This window comes from Spea bombifrons, chromosome 12, assembly GCF_027358695.1.
Source record: "Spea bombifrons isolate aSpeBom1 chromosome 12, aSpeBom1.2.pri, whole genome shotgun sequence".
In the NCBI taxonomy this organism is placed as follows: Eukaryota; Metazoa; Chordata; class Amphibia; order Anura; family Pelobatidae; genus Spea; species Spea bombifrons.
This window is the reverse complement of record NC_071098.1, coordinates 4011913-4027668: the sequence shown is the minus strand read 5'-3', so window position 1 is coordinate 4027668 and position 15756 is coordinate 4011913. Positions and strand designations below refer to the sequence as shown.

Genomic DNA, 15756 nt, shown 5'->3' with positions numbered 1-15756 from the left:
AATTGCTAGTGACGTCTTGGCGTCCGGCCTGGCCCTCCATCAGCACGCATTAACTCGCCGCCTCGTCTGTGCCGCTCACAACAGAAACGTCCTATTTGGAAGCTGAGTTTTCTGCCTCGACGGGTTTCTGGCCCCCGGCCCTGACGGACAGACCCCCAACCCCCACCCGCACGGGAAGCACTTCTGAATCGTTCCGCTCCATTTGCCACCAAATTGTTCATAAAACGTTTTGCTATTCACTAACCATTGAACGGGGCCCGCGCTCCATCGCCCAGCTACCGTAAGAAGCGATGTCCTCGGACCGGTGGCCGTCTGTCTAAGACGGGAGACGATTCTTATTTCAATTTATTTCTCACCGAGTAGGAAAGCGAATGACTCTGCGGATAAAAATTCATAGCAGAAGGCGGTAACCGGTCGCGCATGTTGGTGGAACGCGGATCAGAAGAGCGCTAACACGTTCGCTTGCTAATTAGCGAGAATGTGTAGCAGATGATGGCAGATCATTTTTCGCACGTCGCCATATTGCGCTCCACGTAACTCTTATTATAACCCAAACCCGGTCCGTCAACCCTCCAAGAGAACAGTCTGTACCGTCTAACGTCTCGGCACAAGGTTTCCGAGGGCTGCTTGTCCTCAGGTTGATGGAATCTTTACCCAGCTGGTATTTTGTATTATGAATGACTCCTGAATGTCTTCTTTCCTTCCAGTCTGTATCTCAGAGTTGATCTTAGGGGTTTTGCCTCTGCTTGTTGGTTGCTGCTGCTCGGTCACGTCTCACGCGCAGGTTTATCTCTGGAACTTCCAGAACTTTCATTGTATCTCCGGATGCCCCTTTAAATTATTTTTTAAATCTTTTATTTGCCATTGAGAAGGTTTGGATGGGTGTGATGGAGGAACGGACCTGGTGAAATCCATCGCGATGGAGAGCGAGTGAGTGGACTTCAAACTAAAACCAGGTGGCTCTCGAGATGTCTCCATCGCAACTCAACCTCATCGTGCTTACTAGGTGCATGGTGACTGGTGGAACACATTTACCGCGGTCTTCCATCACCACCTTTACGTAGCACGGAGGAAGAAGACACCTGGGGTGCCGGGGGGGCCAAAACGAGAACAATATCCTAGCCAAAACCTCAAACTCACATGGAGGTGTCAATTACTTGATGAAGAAAGAGATTCCCTCCAAGCAGACATCTCACTCATCCTTGGTCTGGATCTGCCCCGAACGTGGAGGGTTTCACTGATTGGTGGATATTCGGAGGCCGTTGTCCTCTGGCATGTCTATTAGCCTGCTGCTCAGAGTACACGCGCTGGTTGGCAACATGTGGAAAAAAATGGTGGACGTGCCAACCCTACATCTCTGATTCGAGTTAATATACAAGAAAAGATCGGTGGATGGAGGTTAATGCTTTGTATGGAGCTGTCAACACATCGCGTCATGGAAATGAACATTTTCTATCAGCTGGAACCTGGTTGGAGCGTTTTACAGAACGGTAGCGATTAATTAGGGAGCAATCCCCCCCCCCCAGCACGTCCATGAAATGTTCTTGAGCGATTGTTCTGCGTGAATTGCTAGTCCATCAAAATGTGACCGCGGCCGAGCCGAGCTCCTGTTCTCGGAGGGTTGAGTCGAGGCCATTGTTCTTCTCACAATAGTAAACACTGTATCCTTGTCCCCCCCCCCTCCGATCCCCAGGAATGCATTGCAAAGGCTTTGTCCCGGCTCGGCGTAGTGGGTGTTTTGTGGGGTGTGAATAGCGTAAAGGCCGTTGACTAGGGGTGAGAATGTTTTCATGCAGGATCTGATTGCACCGACGTGTTAAAGAGATTATCGAGGTCTCACCACGATGGTCGGGACTCACGGCCCAGCCTGGGACTGCTTTTGCGATTGTAGTTAGGACAGGTCCTGGACGCTTATTGCCCCCTCTGCCTACCCCCCCCCCCTGTGTTTACTGCATACTCCGTATATGTGTCTCTCTATAGGACTCAATAATCCCCCCCCTCCTTCCCTCCCCGTCCGCTTTCTGTAACAGCTCGGATTGTTTATGGCCGTAAAATATCAATGATTGATCCAGAACTGTACATCTCCTCTCCACGGGAATAAAGTGCGGGGAGCTGGGCCGTTTGGCAGGAACGCGTCTGACGTAACGTCCGCCGACGGCTGGAATGTATTCTGGAATGTACTGAATAGCAGCCAATTAACTCAAAGCGAGGATTTTTGCTCATTTTGATGATTAAAACTGGACAATTCAAATATACATCTACCTTGGCGGGGGCCGCACCGGCGCTCTGCGAGGCTTTTAGTATAACTGTACTTTAAATGGCATTGTCACAGCAGTCAGCCGGAACGTGTTGCCCCTCCAGGGACCGTACGGTTGGCTGCCATGGTGATAAGACCACTTTAAATCTTGGCAGCAGAACCGCTTTTTAAATGCGACCCTAAAATATCTGCTGTCCCCTATCGTTCGGATGAAATGTAAAAGGAGTACATGTGGTGCGATCTGCCTGTGGCCGCAGCTGGGTAAGCAGTCACTGTAATGGTGTAACTGATCTGCTGCTGTCCATTAAAGAGGTTTAAGGCGGAGAAGCACTTTTTATTATTCATTCTTTCGCCGCGTTTCGTTTTTTAAGAATGAATGAACGCCGTGTTCATGCGCTGCTGGAAATGAGGTGTGTTGTGTGCCGTTTTTTTTTCACGTTATTGATGGACCAAGATGGATTTCCATAATGCGGTTTGTGTTTAACGTCAAGGAAGGCAATTTATTCCACTGCGCGACTCCGCTGTGCACAATAGGAAACGAGGAATACGTGCGCGCTAATAGCCGTGACCGTGAGATTTATCATTAACCCACAGGACAGACCGAGCACGGTTCATACGGATGCCTTTTGTAACATGGGAACGGGAGTCTGATCCTCGGAGAGGTCTTTGAGAAGCGGCTGCGAGTGGAAGGGGAGCCGTGCTCGGAATTTGAATGAACTCACTTTGTAGCCTCCACTCGCTGCAGGCGGCTACGAGTTCCTGCAATCAAAGCCTTCCATACTCCTTGAGGGATCTGCCCTCCGCACCGCTTTCTCCTTTCACATCTCTGCATTCTTTAAAGCTCGTCGCCTCTTCGTATTCAATAAGGTGCGCAGGAGGAAATCTCCATGAGACCCTGCCGGGCTGCCGGTTCCCAGTAAACCGGCAGTGTTTTTCTCACCGTCTTTTCCTGGAAATCGCAGGGAACGGTGCTTTTTTTTGGGGCATCTTCCTTTAACCGTCTCCGCTATAAGAGACGTTGGGGACAGCCGCGTCTTTATTACGTCGCTGGTCCTCTGTCTCCCCAGGCTTTCTGCGGGAAACGCTCTGCGAGGCTGCTTGGCCCCTCCTCTTTTACCATCATGGCGCATTAGGCGGTTGGGTTGGGTGGGTGCTCGTAGGGGTCAGTCCTAGATCTTCCTGCCATTGGAAGCCATCAGTACCCTTGTGTCCACATGCGCAGTAGACCTGGGAGAGCTGCCCCAGAGAGCTAAGCAGGCGCTCTTAGAAAGCAGTATTCTAGGCAAGCGCCTCATCGCCTAATGGGGAGCCCTGCCTTGGTGGTAACTCGGTTATCAGTTGGTTATACAGACTCAGTGCCACTGAAACATTGAATCACGAGCCTTGTTGCGCACCGTTGATGCCACGTGGCCCTTTCGCTGTGCGCATTGGACAATTACTAGATGACCAAGACCCGGGGACTGCCATGTTGGCCACGTGCCGGTGCGGTAAAGCCTTGTATGCGGTAGACTGAGATATTGGCGATTTAACGCGTGGAATCGTGTGCTCCATAGGAAGACTGATGTATGTTTGTCCTTAATTAGGCTTTAAAAATATCTCTGCGCCTCCTCCTTTGTTCGGCTGTCCCCTGTGTCTGGTTTTTATTTATCTCGCTAATTTGGCGCACGCCTCGCTGGTAATTATGAGGTCACGGCCGGTTCCTCCAACCCCCCCCTTTGAAGTATTTCTACTGATAAAGCCGGGGTGCTTTTATGTGACTTCTCTCCTCTCCAGGGACCCGATACGGGCTCCGAGCAGACGCTGCCTTCCTTACAAGGCCTTTCCAAACAAAAACCTGACTTACGAGCCGCTTGTCATGGAGGAGGAAGCATGTCTAGTCATTTCACGCCGATCGCCCCTTATTACAATGGCGGGGACTATTAGCCGAAACATCTGGTGCCAACACTGTGACGGGGAGAGTGGGGGACGCGTTAACCCCACCGTGCCTCAACAAGACCCCGCGCTTCATGTTGTGTTGGTGTATTTACAAAGGTGCAGCCTTAAAAAGAACCGGTAATAACTTTACATAAAAAGCCCTTCTTCCTCCACATCGCCCTTATTTTTTAACCCTTTATTTTGCCCTCTGATTTTGGCTCTTTATTTTTTTTCTTTAATATAAATCTGCCTCCTCGATGTCTCCGGAGCCTGTGTGCGTCTGATGGCTTCCAGAAATTCCCTCTAGGATTGATTGATGCTGCTCTACGTTCTGGAGCGGCGGCCTGGTAGAGAGGGTTGGCGTCATAGGTTTTTTTTTTTAGGCAAGATCCATTTATATCAGATTCCCGCATGTTATAGCATGTCCTTCAGCAGCAAAGGAGAGCGGATTCCAAGGACGAGGGAGGGCAATACTCACTAAATATGGGGCTCCGCAAGCCAGCATCCATTCTATATCAAAGACAAACGTTTGCCTGTACTATACGGGTGCTATAGGCAGTGGAGGATACAAAAAGGTAACCTCTCCTGGGGCTACTCAATGGCCTCTATACTATATGTATATTGACTCTCTATAGTACCACAGTCTCTGTATTAAACCCTTTTATTGACCAGTTATGAAGAGTTATGGTCCAATTCTGCTGGGTTTGTCAGACCATGAGAGTAGACTTTTGTTGTACCTGTTTTCAGGTAATTCCAGGTGGTGGATCCTTAGAAAAGAAAAAAAAAACGGGTACAAAGAGCATGGATTAGAAGGGAAATGACTTAAATGGAAACAATGTATTTTATGCAATGTTTATTTTTTATGTTGGATTTATTTTGTCATAATACGATGTATTCCGACCAATCAGCCGCGTAACAGACTGCGTGTTTTATAAAACAACTTAAGTTCAGAGAGAAGAGTAATTGTGTTAAAAGGAGGGCGTGGGATTTGACGTGGCGTCCGTGGCGTGTCCTGTCCTGCACGGAGCTCGTTTGTACGTGGATGCGGGAATCTCAATTGAAGCAGAAGCTTGATTGCATCTTCAGATGTTCTCTCCTTAATGGGTTTCTAAAGACTATTCGCCGACCCCTGCCGATCCAGCGATGAGCCCTCCGTGCAGGTGGAAAAGAAAAAAAATCCTTCTGATTACATGTATTTATGGCCGGGTAGGAAAAAGTTAATTACCCCCAACACCTTGGGGACGCTTTAGAAATTTAAGAGAAAAAAAAAGTGCAATTAACTCTTCGATCACCAAATGTGATGCCTTTTGAACTTTTTTGTTTTTGAGTCTTAAATGTAATTAACTTTTCTGATTTTTTTTTTATTTTATTTTTGTTATTTTTTTTAAATTTATGCAATATTTTAGACATCCGAAACTTTTTTTTTGTGCTACGTAAAACACAATTTTCTACATTGTAATAAACTGTCACTAACAATAAAACTCGTCAAATAGTATTTTCTCTCCCATAGGAGAATCCTGAGTAACACTGTGTCCAGTTACTTTTCCGATGTTACTGAGCGCTCATTAATAACTCAGTCTTAGGGGTGTGGCTAAAGGTGTGGTCAGGGGCGGGGCATTAGTCACCTGTTCACATCTGTCTGTCTCCTCTCTTCCAAGCTCTGCTAGCGCCATTCCTGAACTGGAAGCCATATGTACAGCGCTGCGGACTATGAGGGCGATATGTAAATCTATTAATATGCGCGTTCCCAGCCTCACAAGATGCCGAGCTATCTGTTCTCAAGCAGAACGCCGATGACTTGTGCTTGGTGACGGCACTATAGTGTTTTATGGCTCTTTTTTAAAGGTCCAGCAGAAGTAACCTTTTAACAGCGGATGTTCTAGATTGCGCTGGCTGGGATTTAGGACTCTGCTGTCGGAGGCCAGCTTGTCGGCCCCCTGCTTCATCATGTGCTTCCCTGCCTTCTGTATGAGTCCGGTAATTTCTGGATATTTAACCTTTTAAGTGTCAAGGGCAAGCAATGCAATACATACCGCTTTGGTGATTAACAGGTTAAGGATATGTGACCGCAGTGTTTCTGTAAACGCGCACACAAGGGGTGCGGTATTATTGGCAAAGACTGTGTATTTACACACAAAAGGCCTTCATTGTGTTCCAGGGGCAACAGGTGTAACAGGTACATGAAGCATTCGGAGCTATGTGCAGAGAGACGTTTCGCTGGGGGGAACAGGATGGGTATTCCATTGGTTGCTATGGCGATAACACCCACGTTTCCCCAGATTGTCTCTTTACACGTAGCTCCTGCTGTGCCCGATCTAATCTGCACTGATTACCTTCTGTCTCCTGTGTGTTTTTGTGGCATTTCCTTCTGTCCTGTATTTACTGACACAGGTTTATTTTTTCTCCCTTCAGAGAGTTTTGAGGTGACAGTCACCAAAGAAGGTGATAAAGGGCTCTTTCTATCCTCTTACGACTTTTATTAACCCACTAACCTTTATATTTTTATTTTTTTTTGTTCTGAAAATGGGGAATCAGCACTTAACTCCTTCAGCGCTAGTCAGCCTGCTATGACTTTGTATGGGCTCTGAAGGGGTTAAACAGAAGATCCTGTACTGCTCTGATCCCGTTTTTAAGTCTTCTGTTTTATTATTATTATTATTTTTCAGTTTTTATTTAAAAGTAAAAAGATTTGCTATGTGACCAACCCTTTCCGGTTAGAAATATCCGGTGATCAGACATCCATGTCAGTACATTGAGGCCCAACTAACTCATACAGCTACTGGGCTATTCACTTCCTGTACAGATAGGCCACACCCACTTTAATACCACTACTGTGCCGTTCACTTCCTGTACACCTAGGCCCCGCTTACTTTTATGGCAGTGCCAAGCTATTCACTTCCTGTACACCTAGGCCCCGCCTATTTTATTACCACTACTCTGCCACTCGCTTCCTGTACACATAGGCCCCGCCTGCTTTTATACACCTACAGTATCATTTATTTCCTGTACACCTAGGCCCCACCTGCTCCAACACCACTACCATGCCGTTCACTTCCTGTACACGTAGGCCCCGCCTACTTTTGTCTCTACACATGTCCGCCCCAGCTGTCCTGAGGTCAGTGGGAGTTGCCTGAGATCTTTTACCTGCTTTGGTAGCCGCAGCTCCTGACATTAAAAACAGGGCTTTCATCGCTGCTTGAATATAGGTGACCCCATTCAGAAGTCATGGTTTTCCCATAAAGACCCTTACTAGAATCACTGACTCCCTACACTAGAATCTTTGTTTTTAAAGGGTTGACGTTTGAAGAGCCACGCCCCTGCGGAACCAGCGCATGCAAGCCACCTGCTGAAATGGATGTCTGAGCTGTAGATATTTCTATGTGATCCCGATTTTTTTTTTTCTTCCGATTCCCTAATTTTAGCCAGGTTCATTGCACAGGAAGACTTCATCTTACTGTTAGTTTTCTTTTTTTTATTTATTTTTTTCTCCCTCGCAGATATTTATGTAATTTATTTTTATATCTAAAAGGTGCTGACACTGCCCAGTTGCTTAGCCAATAATATGATTACCTTAACATGCACACCAGCCACCTTGGCTGCATGCCTTTATTTTTGTTTCTGTTTATTTTTTTTATTTTGGCCTTTTTTGTTTCATTTTCATTATTGACATTATTCTAAGTACTCCTGTGAAATGCCTGTCTATATATATATATATTTTTGTAATTCCTGCATGAATGAATGCGATATATTGAAGTTACTTGGCAGGCATCTGCTTTACTTCTTAATTTTTTGTTAATAAACCTTTGGACCTCACTTCACCCCCATTTATTAAAAACATGATGCTTTTTGCCTTGACCACAGATCCTCACAACCCACCCTGGCTGCAAACTTGTCATGTTTTTTTTATTTATTTATTTTTTTAATTATTATTAATTTTGTTTCTGATGATGTATGTTTCTCTGTTTATAGCAATTCATATTGTTCAGGATTAACCCTTTTCCTGCCAGAGGAAGTCTGCACTTTTAAATTTTTTTTTTCTTTAGACTTCCCGTCAGTAAAAGGGTTAAATAGCCGCCCATTCAAACTTGTAACTTTTTTTTCTTTTTTTCCGTTTTTTCTCTTTGTAACGTGTGAAATCCTCCAGGTGAGATCTGTGGCTTTAAGATACACGACCAAGATGTCCCCTTCGAGGCAGTGGTGCTGGACAAATCCACGGGAGAGGGGCTGATTCGCTCGACGGAGAAGCTGGACTGTGAGCTACAGAAAGACTACACGTTCACCATTCAAGCCTACGACTGCGGCAAGGGGCCAGACGGCTCAAACACAAAAAGATCCCACAAGTAAGACGCGTGGGGAGATCTAGCGATTTTTCGGGGGTCCGTGGTGCAACCAATCAGCTTATCACAGGGGTCCCCAGACCAAGTTCCAAAATGAAATATGAGCCATGGCACCCAGGGGTTCCCTAAGGTCTCTTGGGTCCACCAAACCCAAAGGTGGGCTCATCAGAGACCCCTTTTGGGTTACACAGGCTTCTTTGGTACCTTGTATTGTGTCGCTCACAGAAAGCTTTTTGCAGACTCTCCTCAGACCAGGGCTTGTGTTCAGCCACGGAGGCTTATGGGTAATCATTAAAATAATTGCTGTCCCACTTGACGCATTTCTCTAAATATCTAAAGGGGCCCTCGGGTCGCCGGTCCTCACACCCTATCTAGGCTTCCGGGTTTAGCATATAGATTCCGGTGCATCTTCACCGATCTCCTTCTAATGGGGTTATAATAAGCGGCTACGGAGTGCAGCAAAGTTCCATTAATGTTTAAAGGGTCAGCCTGGTGGCAGAGAGCGCGTGGTCTGCGTGGCACGTAAGCTGATTTATGCGCACAATTTACTCCATTTTAGTAAAATCTGCCTCGCTGTGTTCCGAATAACATTAATGGTTTGCTACAGGGCGACCGTGCACATCCAAGTGAACGACGTTAATGAGTACGCACCCGTCTTCAAGGAGAAGTCGTACAAAGCCACGGTGATCGAGGGGAAGAAATACGATAATATTTTAAAGGTGGAAGCCGTGGACGCCGACTGCTCCCCCCAGTTCAGCCAGATCTGCAGCTACGAGATAGTGACCCCCGATGTTCCCTTCACCATCGACAAAGACGGTAAGACCCGGTTACCCTGATCCTTCAGGAGGTTTCCCTCAGTTAAAATAAATGTTTCATTTATCCATAATTTAATAAATGAGGCAAATATAAAATGCATATCTTCTAAACCTGTTCTGATTTCCATGCCAACTACTTAGAATTTTTTTTTTTGTCCACTTGAAATGGAAAAAGTGTGGTTTTTCTTAGTATTTGGTCATCTGGGAAGACGCATTATTTCGCTTTTCCTATGAGTTACACCCCAGACCTCGCGCCGTCTGTCCGTCTGTCTGTCTGTCTGCAGCTGCTTCGTCCCCAAATACCAGGATTTGAGGCAGAAGAAGACGCTCCCTCCGCTTTTTTTGCTTACGTTTTTTTAAACATTCCAGTTAAAAGTGTGTGTGTTTGAAATGTGCCAAAACTGATTAAGCTTCCTTTTAATTTTCAGGTTACATCAAGAACACAGAAAAACTGAATTATGGGAAAGAACGCCAGTACAAACTCGCGGTTACCGCCTACGACTGCGGAAAGAAAAGGGCCGCAGAAGATATCCTGGTTAAAATCAGCATTAAGCCGACCTGCAAGGCCAGCTGGCAAGGTGGGAAGCGTCCTCGTCTCCCGCGGCTCTCGCCATTGGTGGTTCTGGTCTTGTGGTTCTGGTCTTCCGCGGCTCTCGCTGTTGGTGGTTCCGGTCTCCTGTGGCTCTCGCCGTTGGTGGTTCTGGTCTCCCGGGTCCCGTGGCTCTCACCTTTGGTGGTTCCGGTCTCCCGTGGCTTTCGCAATTGGTTGTTCTGGTCTCGTGGCGCTCGCGTTGGGGGTTCTGGTCTCCCGGGTCCCGCGGCTCTCGCCGTTGGTGGTTCCGGTCTCCCGGGTCCCGTGGCTCTCGCCGTTGGTGGTTCTGGTCTTGTGGTTCTGGTCTCCCGTGGCTCTCGCCGTTGGTGGTTCCGGTCTCCCGGGTCCCGTGGCTCTCACGGTTGATTGTTCTGGTCTCCCGGCATCTCTCTCACTCATCTTTATATGTTTTTCCCCCGCACAGGCTGGAGTAAAAGAATAGAGTATGAGCCCGGTACCGGTTCTTTGGCTTTGTTTCCGGGAATACACTTGGAGACTTGCGATGAACCAATTACGTCCATCCAAGCCAACGTGCAGCTGGAAACCAGCCACATCGGCAAAGGCTGCGACCGAGACACCTACTCAGAGAAATCAATTCACCGATTATGCGGTAATTCTACTTTTTTCCCCCCCACACTTTATTGGCATTAATATGAGTTCAAAGTCTAAGTCATGGTTTCCATTTTAATATGAAACTTTTCTTTCTTAACCCAGGCGCGTCTTCCAACACTGCAGAGCTGCTGCCTCCACCCAGTAGCGCCACCAACTGGACTGTGGGACTTCCCACAGATAACGGCCATGACAGCGACCAGGTATTTGAATTCAACGGGACGCAGGCCGTGAAGATCCCCGACGGCGTGGTGACCGTGGACCTGAAAGAACCGTTCGTCATATCGGTGTGGATGAGACACGGGCCGGGCGGCCGAGAAAAAGAAACCATTTTGTGTAATTCTGACAAGACGGGTGAGTAAAGCTTACACGTTGTTTTTGCAGAAGCAGATCTTTTGTTTTAACAGTTTTCCTCGTATTCTGTGAATGTTTTTGGAGGTGTTCATCGAGTCGGGGTCCCTCGTAGCGATGGCGTTACACTTATTGATTGTGCTGTGTATCGTTTTTTGCTGGCAAACGTACAAAAGCCCTGACCGTTCCGAGGTATAGATTTTTCCAGATGACGCATAAACCACCCAAAGAGCTTTAATTGCACGTCTTCCTTCTTCGTGATTCCATAATGGACAATTTTGATCTTCACGCGACCTTCTGCTCCTCCCGGTGTTCCTGAAGCCTCGCAGCCAGCGGGATTAAAAGACTCATCTCTGCGAGTTCTAATCTTTTGGGCAGTAGTACATCTCTTTGGATTATCTCATAGAAACCACAGGCTGCCTCTGCAGCGGAGTCTCATTTGTCTTCTGATTCTATATTTCTGTGGTTACTTGGAGGTCCCCGTCGTGGGTCTGCATCACCCGGGTCCTCGGGGTTTGCGGAAATCTTGTTTTAATCCTTTCCTTAAAGACCTTTGTCAGTTAGTTGTGTTCTAAACACTTTGTTTCTTGCCTTCTTTGCAGAAATGAACCGTCACCATTACTCGCTGTACATAAACAACTGCAAACTGGGCTTTCTGTTCCGCCAAGAGCCCTCGGAGGAGAAGACTTACAAGCCGGCGGAATTCCACTGGAAACTGGACCAGGTAAACACAGCAAAGAAACGTGTACTCTAAAAAAGCCTTTTATTGGTTATTCTGGTTCCTGGTTTAGGGGGCTGCCTCGCCGTGCTCGGGGATCGCCATTAACCCTCCCCACCCCGAAGGTCTCGCGCGCATGTGCCATGGGAAGGCACGTGGCAGAAATAGGGGGTTAACCTCGTGGCTTGTCTCTTTCAGGCGTGCGATAAGGAATGGCATCACTACGTCCTCACCGTGGAATTCCCTACCGTCACGCTGTACGTGGATGGGGTCACCTATGATCCTTTCACTGTGACGGAAGATTACCCTCTGCACCCGGCCCAGATCGATACCCAGCTGGTGGTGGGTGCTTGCTGGCAAGGTAAGCGTTCAGCAGCTCCGGCCCACGAGGAGCCGCATCCTGTGTCATGCCTTTAATCATGTGTTGTAGCATGTTGGGAATCCCTGTACTAATCCAAAGTAAGAACGGCGTTCTCTGCCGGCGATAACTTTTGGGGGGTTTTCTGGTATTTTCTGATAGCGGTGGAACTGCTATGATTGTAAAATGACGGTTGTGTTCCAGTTTTTGGGATAGATTTTTTAATTTGAGCTCAGTTAGGACGCTTTCTCGAGGGATCGTTGAGCAAATCTCTCCGCGTGCTCTGGAAACCGTGACAACTTCTGTACGAAAATCACACCTGGAAAAACAGAACTCGGGGTGAAAATACACAAAGAGAAGAGCGGCCCGAGCCAGCGTTTTGTGCTGTAGGCGATGCGTTTGTTGATCGTGTTGTGCCGGTGTAACGATGTCTGTAACCCTGCGGTCACTTCCCGTGTCTGTCCCCCTTTTGCTTTTCTGCAGAGTATTCGGGAGGTGGAAATGTCACTGACCCAGCGGCGGAGAGCGATGCAGGTGGCCGCAGTTTCGTACCCTTCCCATCCCCCACTTCCACCAAACCGTTTAGACATTCCACCCCATCCGCCTCCGCATGATACACAAACCTCACTTTCTCTGCATTTTTTTCTTCTCATTTTCATATTTTGGGACGGCTGCCGTTCTGTTCTCTTTAATTCTTTTTTCTTAATTTCCATGTTTTTTTCCATCTTATTATTCGCCGGGGAATGCTAACCCAAAGCTTTACGCTTCTTAAACATAATGCTGGTGTCTCCAAGATAGACATTAAGTTTGATGGGAAACGGTACATGACAGACATAACTTCAGCAGACGTCGGTCCCGTCAGCTGGTGTATTTTACTGTCGCATAGAGCCACCTGAGTAGCCATACTGGCCGGTAGCCTTTATAAGCAGCACCCAGACCGCTGAAAAATACATATCGAAAGCCATGTTGCCCGACGTTTATATCTTACAATTAACGCTAGTGATAAGCAGGACTTCTCTTATGTTGGAGATTCTTCATGGCCTGTGGGTTCCATTTGGAGAAATTGGTCTGAAAACCGCAGAATGTTTGTACATTATTGTAATAATTGGCTACTTTATTGGTTTTAAGGTACATTTTGTATAACTCACCATCTCTTCCCAAAAAATGTCTGCCATTCCACCTCGCACCGCCAGGGACCATCTGCATGTGAATGACTCCCTCATCGCTCTGGGCCCGTACCAGAGCCTCGCAAGCACTGAACGTTACTAACCTACCTGCATGCGCGACTCGAACCATCTGCCGAGCGGCGACTCCTTGGGCTCCGTGCCGCCGGCGCACGCCAGTGCCCAGACCCGGCTCAACTTCGCTTGTTTCGTCCTGCAGGCGGCGAGCTCCACATGGCCCAATTCTTCCGGGGAAATCTGGCAGGGTTAATGATCCGTTCCGGCAGATTGGAAAGCAAGAAGGTGATCGATTGCTTGTATACCTGCAAGGAAGGGCTGGAGTTCCAGCCGGCAGATAACATCGGGAAAGGCATGAAGGTAAATCATGGAAAACAATGCCGTTTGCTCAGGCTGCTCTCTGAGAGACATCTTTCAGGTTCTATAAATATTTGTGTATATATATATATATGTATATATATGTATATGTATATAATGTGTACCTCTACTCAGTAGATAATTTTCCCACAAACTTTACTTTTCACTCATGTTTTGCTGGCCGCCGTCCTTTTCTGTCTTTTAATGATTAGATAATGGTCCGCGGCCTCATGAGGATATCGTTTTCCGGCATTAACCCAATTTCCTAGTGTTATTTCCTGCAGAAGTGTATTTCTTGTTAACGCTGTTTTCGTTGGGTTGGAAAGTCAGAGTCCCTGGACTTCCAGATGCATGTAAAGGGACCTCCGGGATGCGGGGTCAAAGAGAGCAGGTTATCTAAACATAAAAGCGATGCCGCTAAACGTGTTTCTCCGTGGGATGCTCCGGGACGGTTAGGGAGACCCCGGGGCTGCGTTTCCACAGGGAATGAAATCCATTATTTATACTCTGGTTTCTCTTCAGACCGAATAAATCTTTCGCCTTTTACTAAAGATTTCCGTGGGGAGGAACGACCATGAGTCTTAATCAATTTTTTGATGCCTGGCGTTTGCTGGGCTTAAAAAAAAAAAAAAAAAAAAAAAAAAAAAAAGAAATCCATTATTTGCCCCCATGAATCACTGATGAATGAAATTAGCATTTTTGGTATTGCTGGTTTTCATTAAATAAAAATCTAACCAATAGGAGCCAGAGGTTTTGCATGCAGGGGTATTAAAGAGAGAGAGAGGGGCAGAGGGGGTCTTGTCTTAAAGGTATCTTGTGCGTGTAAACCGACAGAGTGGATCAGCGGGATCGTTCTGTTGGTTGCTATAGTAATAGATCATTTTTCAAACATGATTGTGGACTTTATGAACGTTGAAATGCTGTGGGACGTCAGATATTTGTGAATAATTTATTATTCTGTCCTTTGCTGTCTCTGGATGTTCAGATCAACCTGAGCCCCAACCAGTCCACGCTGACCCTGGAAGGAGACGACATCGACCGCTTCGACCAGGCGATGCAGCACATCTCCTACCTGAACTCCCGCCAGTTCCCGACTCCTGGGATCCGGCGTCTTAAGATCACCACCTCTGTGAAGTACGTACCACCATGGGGGGGGGGATCTGTCCGGCAGGGGCCGGGGTCCCAGAGACCTTTTCGGTGGGCGACGCGCCGTAAAAACAGAGTAAAAGCTACTAATGATCCTCAAAGATTCTTGATTTAGAGTTCATCAGAATCTGATTAATTTGGAATAACTGAGAGTGATGGGAGTGTAGAACAGGTGGAAGCTTCCATGCGCTGCTTTCATGTTGGGAATGTGTGGGTTTTTTTCCGTCAGAATCTAACGAGGCTGGTTAAATCCCAGAGCCGCAGGTGGCGGGATCTCGTGTAATCTGTTGTTCCATTCATGGAGATATAATGGCGTCCCGCGTTCCGCAGAGACCGACGAGAGTACGATTATTACCTAATAATAACCCTCCCGCTGCAGGGATTTGGGAGATGATGAGGATTTATATTCGACAGCAAAGCGATCCGAGCGCCCTTGAGTCCTCTGAGCTAATGAAGATATGACGCTGATAAGGAGATCACATCTTACCATGAGAAATTACGATATATGACAAAAAGCGAATGTAGAAATCATTATTTCTAGTGACACGTAGATTTCTCTGTCTTATTCTTAAGAGATCTTTTTATCGTTGGAAGAAATACCTTGAATTTAGTTTATCAAACCGCTTGTTTTTCTACCCAATAGATGCTTCAACGAAGAGACGTGCCTCACAATCCCGGATGTTGATGGGTACGTCATGGTGCTTCAGCCCGAAGAGCCCAAGATCAGCGTCAGCGGCATCGATCACTTCGCCCGATCCGCTTCGGAGTTTGAGAGCAGCGAGGGGGTCGCCCTGTTCCCCGAACTCCGTATCATCAGCACGATCACGAGGGAAGTGGAGCCGGAGGAAGATGAAGACGAAGATCCCACTGGTGGGTTTGGGCTCACGGATGAAGTGTTTTGGGGGTTTTTTTGTCGCCAGCAGCAATGCGGTGGTAACTCGCCGTTGGCCGGGTGCCATGCCTTATGCCGACTGACCCTACTCCAAGGATTAAGGAAAGTATGTAAAAAGTGGAATTGAGGTCATAGTGTACCCCAAAAACATATTTAATGAGCTAAGAACCAGCCTGTGGTACCAAAGCAGACATGGGATGTCCTTTAGGGGTTCCTTTTATGCACATTT

The 15756-nt window shown here is 47.2% G+C and overlaps 1 protein-coding gene and 1 non-coding gene across 5 annotated transcripts in view; both read left to right on the top strand.

Moving 5' to 3' along the window:
- CLSTN1 (calsyntenin 1) overlaps nt 1–15756 on the top strand; it is a 28548-nt gene that overhangs the window by 9939 nt on the left and 2853 nt on the right. Inside the window, exons 3-14 of one of the 4 annotated variants that reach the window (XM_053452067.1) lie at nt 6584–6613; nt 8316–8511; nt 9116–9324; nt 9752–9901; nt 10340–10525; nt 10630–10878; nt 11478–11599; nt 11792–11954; nt 12435–12485; nt 13335–13492; nt 14475–14623; nt 15279–15505. In XM_053452067.1, coding sequence (XP_053308042.1) covers nt 6584–6613; nt 8316–8511; nt 9116–9324; nt 9752–9901; nt 10340–10525; nt 10630–10878; nt 11478–11599; nt 11792–11954; nt 12435–12485; nt 13335–13492; nt 14475–14623; nt 15279–15505 — 1890 coding nt within the window. The remainder of the gene's footprint in view (nt 1–6583; nt 6614–8315; nt 8512–9115; nt 9325–9751; nt 9902–10339; nt 10526–10629; nt 10879–11477; nt 11600–11791; nt 11955–12434; nt 12486–13334; nt 13493–14474; nt 14624–15278; nt 15506–15756) is intronic. The other 3 variants (XM_053452068.1, XM_053452069.1, XM_053452070.1) reach the window with 3 other exon arrangements.
- LOC128470801 (U5 spliceosomal RNA) lies at nt 13992–14106 on the top strand. Its single transcript, XR_008346068.1, has one exon. It is a non-coding gene; the product is annotated as a U5 spliceosomal RNA (small nuclear RNA).